At 34.4% G+C, this 7,759-nt stretch overlaps 2 protein-coding genes across 3 annotated transcripts in view; one reads left to right on the plus strand and one right to left on the minus strand.

Annotated features, from left to right (window-relative positions):
• Positions 1-626: 626 nt before the first annotated feature.
• On the plus strand, positions 627-4,239 carry LOAG_10856. 2 transcript variants are annotated; one of them, XM_020448246.1, is made up of 9 exons: positions 627-802; positions 933-1,162; positions 1,409-1,528; positions 1,767-1,875; positions 2,118-2,260; positions 2,735-2,863; positions 3,070-3,268; positions 3,396-3,571; positions 3,754-4,239. In XM_020448246.1, the coding sequence occupies exons 1-8, from the start codon at positions 656-658 to the stop codon at positions 3,510-3,512; spliced, it is 1,194 nt and encodes a 397-aa protein (XP_020306631.1). In that variant the 5' UTR covers positions 627-655; the 3' UTR covers positions 3,513-3,571; positions 3,754-4,239. The 2 variants fall into 2 exon arrangements, with proteins under 2 accessions (XP_020306631.1, XP_020301593.1); XM_020448245.1 differs by having other exon boundaries at positions 3,396-3,470.
• A 218-nt stretch (positions 4,240-4,457) lies between these two features.
• The window catches only part of LOAG_17131 (hypothetical protein), a 4,313-nt gene continuing 1,011 nt past the window's right edge, over positions 4,458-7,759 (minus strand). The window contains exons 3-7 of the mRNA XM_020449789.1: positions 7,296-7,399; positions 6,606-6,781; positions 5,321-5,436; positions 4,949-5,095; positions 4,458-4,730 (exon numbers count right to left, since the gene is read on the minus strand). Of these exons, the coding sequence (XP_020306632.1) occupies positions 4,578-4,730; positions 4,949-5,095; positions 5,321-5,436; positions 6,606-6,781; positions 7,296-7,399 (696 nt within the window). The 3' untranslated portion in view covers positions 4,458-4,577. The remainder of the gene's footprint in view (positions 4,731-4,948; positions 5,096-5,320; positions 5,437-6,605; positions 6,782-7,295; positions 7,400-7,759) is intronic.

Raw genomic sequence — 7,759 nt, forward strand, 5'->3', positions numbered from 1 at the left:
ATATATATATATATACGTATATATAGTTTTCTGTGATTCAAGCTTTTTTTGTCGATATTTGCAGTTCTTGACCAGAATATTCTATTTTTTTGTGCGTTTTTTTTTTTGCATTGATCGGTTTTCATAATTTGTAAATCATTTTTCTGGATTGTTATGCTTAGCTTATCATGGTCTTTTTTAATATTTCGTAGCTGTTTATTTTTCTCATCTGTTGTCAGTTTGATTGTTTTCAATTTGAGCACCCTGGAAGAACTTTCCTTTATGTCGAAGCTTTAACAGAAAGGAGGAATGGGAAAATATTTTACTGTTGTCAAGTTCTTATTCGTATGGGTTAGTCGTGTTTTTAAAATATGTTTCATTTTTCAATAATAAATCTGCATTATTGCTTATGCTGTTATTGCAAGTGCATTATATACTGTTAACATATATATCTTATTGTTACTGTTCAGTAATGCTGGGTTGATAGTTTGTGCAGCTGGGGGATAACCTTGATTAATTACTGCATCTGGAAATTGAGCTTCATTAGTGAAAGTGATCGTTAGTATTTGAGAATGGGTTTGTGTTAATTGTATTGATTGTTCGGTTACTTCACTGATGCACTATTCCAGTTTAACAAAGTCCTTCATAGGCCTGTGCGACACCGAGCTATGTTGACATGTCTGGTTCAAGAATGTCTGGTTCAAGCTTTCCCTGGCGAGTATATAGATTACTTCTCGAGAAGTCACTCTTGGAAAATATGGATCTGGAAATGGTGGAAGAGTATCATTTGGAATCTGAGGGGAAATCGCTAATTTCTTCCAAAGTAGGTGTTCCATCGATTTTATGAATTTTCATTTACTGGTCTTATCCCAGTCTTGGAGCATTATCCACTTTGTCTTGGAATGCATGGACATTTGAAATCTCATGAATAATACTCGGTCAGTCCCTTTCAGTCCTTGTTATGCATTTCGGTAATAATTGCCGTTATTGCAAGCGGATTCTTTGCCTCTCATCAGGTATTAGGATTTTTGCTATGTCCTGCACTTTTCATCGGTTTACTGGAAGCTACCAAACGGTTTTGCTATTATATCGTATTTTCCTATGTCTGTATATCATCTGATTTCGATTCTGTTTTCCATCATATTGTTGCTTCCATTCGATCCCGAGAAATAGCTTTTTTCGGGTATGTCAGTTTCACTTTCTATATGATAAATGTATGAGTCATCGATTTGTATCGATTCCACTCCTGATGATAGCTTATCAGCGGTTTTTCTGTTCATCGCGATAGCCTGATACAAGTAATGCATTCTGAAAAGTGAAGTGTGGCTTCGCTTTGCAAATCTGTGACTTCTAATCAAACTAAGAACCACGGGTCGATGTAGTAAATTTATATTATTACCATTTAATTCTTTCGGATTGTACAGTTTAGACTGCGGAAGAAGTTTGACATGAATGCGGTGTCGTGCTTACGTTCGCTTCGACTTCAACTGTTGAAAGCGCTTCGTTGTGAAGTTCGGTATCATGTGCGTATGTCGAGAAATCTGTGCAGGTAATGCTAGTCTCTTACTGCTTCGTCTTTGCAAATGCTTATTCTTTGTCTTCTAATTAGAATTTTATAAAGGTGTAAATGTCACAGTTATTTGTACTTAAATGTTCGTAAAGCTTGTTTTCTATAGTGTTGAAGAAAAGTTAATGTAAGCATTCCGTAGGGAAGTATGAGTTTCATTCTTGAAGGCAGCAGATGGGGAAGTGGTCGGGATAATTAAAGAATATTTTCATCCATTTAGGCATAATGATTCGGAGAAGTTATTGTGTGAGATGTTCACATTCGAAATGTCTCGGTTGGCTTTAGAAGACGATATATGTGAAGAGTTTCTCCAGCTATCTGCCTTAAAGGTAGCTTTTACCTCCTGTTAGGATCCATTTTGAATTTATTTGTGTTATATACTTGTGTCTGCTATTTTCTTTTCAGCTGTGACAACGATATGAATATTTTCTTTTGGATTTTTAGCCTTTAATTTAATCTATGGTTGGTGTATTAATTATAACTAATCAATTTAGCCGTCTCTGTCCCACCGGATAGAGATTTTGCGTTTCTTTCGCATTATTTATCTATTGATTTTACGGTATATGTGCAGGAATTGTGGCAGCTGTTATTCCTTTTACGGAGTGAATATCTTCGGCTTTTTCTATTGTATTTGTCGCGTCCTTCGCACAAACTGATACTTATATTTCTGAATCAGCTTTACGAAACACTGCTTCTAAGAAAGAGCAAGGCCAGGTGAGATTTAGAGCAGCTAGATTTCTGAACAAATTAATCTTTTGCAAATTGAATGTCGGCCTGTTTTCAGGTAGAATTTTTCTGCGAAGGGATTGGTCTACTTTGTAGTTCCATTTTTTTTTCTAGCAGTACCCAGCTCCTCTACTCAATTTGATTTTTAATTTATTGTATTTAATTGGTGGATAAAATTACCATAAATTATACTCTGTTTACCCTAAATATAATATAACCAAATACAATTTGGTTCAGCTCAACTAGGTTTTATTTTGGGGTTAAATTAACCTGACTGAAACAGAAACAAATTAATAAAGGCCCGTGAATTTTTTTACTCGTCCGAATTTCTCATTTAACCTCTGTGGGTGTTTTCATAGTTCTAGGGATCTCTGTGCTTGTTGGATATTCATTATTTCTTTTCAGCTTTATAACTCAGATATGTTTTTGAATAAGTTTTTAAAGCGACAATTTTCTTGGCAGGCTTTTATGTAGTCTTGAATTTATCAATTATCGAGGATATTGTGTGGCAGAGAAGAAAATACGAAAGTTCTCGCCTTTTCTGTCAACTGCCGAGAAGATTCTGGCGCATCTCAGTTTTGCTGCAGAAATGTATATTTACTATAATTCATATCTATGTCTGTTTTGCTTACCGTTGAATTATTTTCCACATTATCGCATCTGGTAATCTCGATAACTGATAAATTTTGTTTTTCTAAAGGAACTAACAGTTTCGAAATTCAGTCTGAAGGGTAATAATCAAAAATAACTTTCATTTGTAAAGAAGATACTTCGAAACGTAAGTTTTCATGTTGCAGCCTAAGGGGGGATGAAATACCAGAGGAGGAAAAATTTCTATGTGTTGTTGAAATATTGAAAAAGGCGATTGAACTTTCTTCTCCCGAAACACATATAGAACATGAAGATACAAATCATCCAAGCATGTTATCAAACTCTTCAATATCGGGAAGTATTGACGAAATCGAGTCTGCTGCGGATGAGCTATCGGTTGAAAAGGTTGTTTATTTGCAACAAAATCTCTTTTAAATTGTTTTCTTTCCTGTTGTCAAATTAAAACATAAACGGAACGGTCGTTTTTCTAAAGAACTTTTGTTACGGCAAGTTGGTAATCTTGCGTTTGCAGATATATGAAGGATGTCCTACAGTCTCAGATGACCAACAAGAGGACATTCTTCTCCCTTCATGGCAGGAAAGCGGCGTAAGTTTGTGGGTAATTGAAGTGTATATTTCTGGAAGATAACATATGGACGATACCTGCTACCACTTGGTGAAGAATGATAAGCCTCATTCATCCTTAATGTGGGTATATGGTAGACGTTAGTGGACACTTGAAATTTCTTATTCTACCATTTACAGGATGTGAAGCATACAGCAGAGAATTTAAAATGAAAAACGTTAATTGTTTATGACTTAATTGAACATTCGAAATGAGTGGTTTATTAGGCAAATTTTTCAATATTCCCATCAAACTGTATTTTTAGGAATCAAATGAAGCATTAGCAAGATCTGTGGTTATAGAATTAAAATCACGTCTTGTTGAGCGAATGAGGGAATTGGATATAGCTAAAACAACAATAACTGATCACGCTCAACGAATGGCGACAGTTGAAGATGAATTTCGAGAAATACTAACAGTCGATGGAAACTGTAATGCTGAGAAGGCTGCTGCTCAAGACAATTTTAATATTTTCAGTTCGATCCCGGAAAATAATGATATATTTCAGTCGCACGTAAAGTTAGATTTAAAACAAGCCATCTCATTTGTAAAATTAACACCAACTGTTGATTTTATAGATGATCCTGAAAATGAGTCATGATATGGAACAGAAAGTTCTTTTTGATGCAGCGTTTTTGTAATTTTGGTATCATTATTGAAACCTCGCCTGGCTTTTTTTCACATTATTTGTAATTTGATAATTTCGTAAAACTTTGCTCTTATATTTCTTCATGAGATTGAGAAATGCTGCAAATGTTTGGAAAACAGTAAAATTTACTGAATTAATCCCATTTGCGCCTACAATCATCAATGAAAAATAGGGAAGGGCAGTGCTTTAGAACGATTCAGAAGAAATTGATGAAAGCAGTTGCTCCTTTTTGTTTTGTACAGATGGCAGCGCTGTTTTCAAATATAGCGGATCAAAATTTCACTTGAATATTCAAGCATAATCTTTCGTGTTAAAAGAAGCGCAAATATAAACATGCCGTAAGTCCTCAAGTACTTAGAAATGCCGTTTATACAATCTGTGAAGTGAGCAGTTCGAGAAAACGTGCTTGTATTCAACTGCATTATCTCAGATCAATATATTCAGATCAAATTCATGCCCGCGTTTAAAATAAATATTTGGTCCCACATGATGCCTGTCACTAGCGCACGCGTATGAAGACGAATAATCTGTTTGCAACGGGTATTTGGCTTGTGTTCAATGCTCCAGCGATTCCGTATTGTACATAACATTATCTTAAAACACATTTGAAGTTTTAGAGGACTAAAATATTAACTCACGGATAAATTAGCATTTGGCTCTAACTTAAATGTGATCATGTGTAAGTCTTGGCAGTCGTTTATCTTTCAGCCAGCCATTGTGTCCTTATGGCATTAAGGGAAATAACTGGAAACAAATACGTTGGGTACTTGACAAGTAAGTTGCCAAACTCATTTCAAATATATAGCAATACCTTATCGTGATTCATTGTTCGGAGTATTTCCTGTGTGATGGCATGAGCAGTCTCCTTGGCATTTGCGTATACAGCAAGAATGCGATCTTCCCGGAATACACCGTAACCATCCACTGCAGATGTTTCTTCATTTTCAGCAATCAATATCTGAGCGAGCATAGTTTTTGAGATCGTAATTTTAAGATCACAAATAATTTACGGAATTACTTGTTCATATGCTTGGTTAAGGATATTGTTTAAATTGTCTTATGGATGTTCTTCAAATGTTGTTGCACAACCACAACCATCCACTGCTTTATTCCTACATTAGTATAATTTATACGTTTACATAGTAGTGTTCTTGTCCAGGAAAGAACAGTTAAAAAAACATACATTCGCATCTTCAAAGAGGTATTTCAGAAATCCACTGCGATTTGCACTGCTCACTGTCTTATCAAATTTCACGAGTTTCCCCATTTGTGAGCCATCGAATTTCGAAATTTTGACATCTGAAATGTATAAAAACGAAATTTCTGCAAGCTACTTGTTTTCTGTTCCCCATCTTTTATTGCAATCCTCACTACTTGCTGCAAGCGGTCAATTAAGCTGTCTGTCCATTTGTTCATTTGTTTTGTTTTTTTCTCTCTAAGTAAACACAATATCAGCCTTTTCTTTGATTAGTCAGTTGTCACAATTATTTTAAACAAAGTACCCAAAACTGTCATAAGGTAGTGATATTTACAACTTCTCATCTGCCATATCAAATCCTTCCAGTTTATCGAGCAGTGAAAGCTAATATTTAAAAAATTTATTTTGATCATTTGTAAGTTGCTACGATAAACTTCCTGGAATGAGTTCTCAAGTATAAAAAAGACGTAAAAGGCCAGGAATGAAAGCATATAGAGATTGGTGGAACGGAGAACGATCAGCTTTTTTTCGGTGTAATAGGACTTCAAGTGATTACCTTGTTAACTTTTTCCCATCACTATTCAACGAGCAATGATGAGACTGTCCTATTTTTACCACAATAAATGTTACAACGACCTTTCTTTGCTATTTCTTTAGCACGAAATAAATCAAAATGATCGACTTTATAATGTGATCCATCCAGAAAATGATTGGAACTTTTCATGTATATCTGATCAGTGATCTCACCGCATTTTTTGAAAAATGCAAAAGAATGACTTTTATACTGAAAAATTGGTCGAAGTATCACTGTTTTATTTCCAGTAACGAGTGGTAAGTTGGCTTTCAACCAGTTGAAAATGTTCATCTCGCTTAATTTGGAGAGCAACAGAAATTCAAAATTATAATTTTATCCTATATCTCAGAAAATGTGCAGACAAAAAAGCAAGTTCCTTTGAACTGTACAGTTTTACATATTTTGTCAAAATGCTGTTCTTTCACGAGAAATCTCCGAAATTTCCTTATTGGTGACTATAAATTATAATCCTTTGTGAATGCGGAGACACTATATGGTGAGAAATGAAATATGTAGTAAAAGCAATAAAGAAAGGCATTCTAATTCTCAACACTGATAGCGACATAAGGACGGGCGTTATTAGGATACGACTACAGCCCTGGTTGATGATCTAACTTTATAGTCTACTCAAAAATTTTATTGCGTTTAAAATCTCTATGGATTTTGCAATTCTACGAAAGTATTTGGAAATCTTACTTTTAACTGTTTCGAGAGTTTTCTGAAATTCATTTTTATTGACAGTGAGCTCACATAACTGCACTTTGTCTCTGACAACAAAACCAGCTTTATCCCTCCAAATATTCATATCATCGTTATCAGTTAGATCGACGGTAATATTTTTTTTTAAATCTAGATTCAATCGTCCCAACGTCCTGGAATATTAACTGAGCAAATTGAACTGGGTGAAAAATATTCAGGTAATTCAAAAAAGTTTCAATATGAATTTCTTTCTTTTCCGGGCTCAATTTTGATTTTAAACGATTAAATCATGACAATCTTGCAAATTAAGACGATCAAACTATGCTCCTTCAATAAATTAAAAAAAAAAACAACAGAAATGCAAATATAAATTTAAATAAACATCAGGGGACCAACAATTACACATTTTATTGAGAAAATAAAACTGCTAAAGCATTCATTTACACAATTTTGAAAAGAAAAAATGAAAGATTTCTGGGTCATTTTCGAATTACGTTTGTTTAATATTTCATTTTAAGATCTCCAAGTGCAAAACGTTTAAATAATAATAAAAGGAAGTGAAAAATTAACAAATTTAATGGAGTCCATATACTTTGCCATTGTTTTCAATTTATGCTTCTATGGATCGTTCTATAGGTTTCCCTGATTAAGAGAACTAATGGATCCCTCCAAATTAAAACAGACGACCTTTCAGCAGCTTGATCAATCAGATGCTGTAGTGGCAAGCGCTCTTTGGGATTATGATGCACCTGTATGAATATCGGCAGCAGACTTATATCTTCAGCTACATTCTGTAAAAAAAAAAAGGTTCCAACAGAAATTCCCACTAAGGAATAAGTTAAGGAATTAAGAAGCAACAAAAATATGATTCTAGTATCGCTGTCCAGTTTTCTCTTCTTTCAAATTTGAAAGTTAAAAGTATGTGCAGTTATCAGTGTAAATTTATTTTGTAGACCTTATTCCAGAGATAAAAAAACTCAGTGTTTGAACAACGCAAAACAGATAGCAACTCAAGCCTGGATATTGACGATTTGAAAACACTCCGGATCATTGGTTGGCTCAATGTTAATGTATTTGTCATTAATGGACTGATCGATTTGAGCTGCCAAACNGTAAGCCTGATTTGTCGCATAACTGATCATTGACACAAA

Source organism: Loa loa (assembly GCF_000183805.2).
Source record: "Loa loa unplaced genomic scaffold supercont3.43, whole genome shotgun sequence".
NCBI lineage: Eukaryota > Metazoa > Nematoda > Chromadorea > Rhabditida > Onchocercidae > Loa > Loa loa.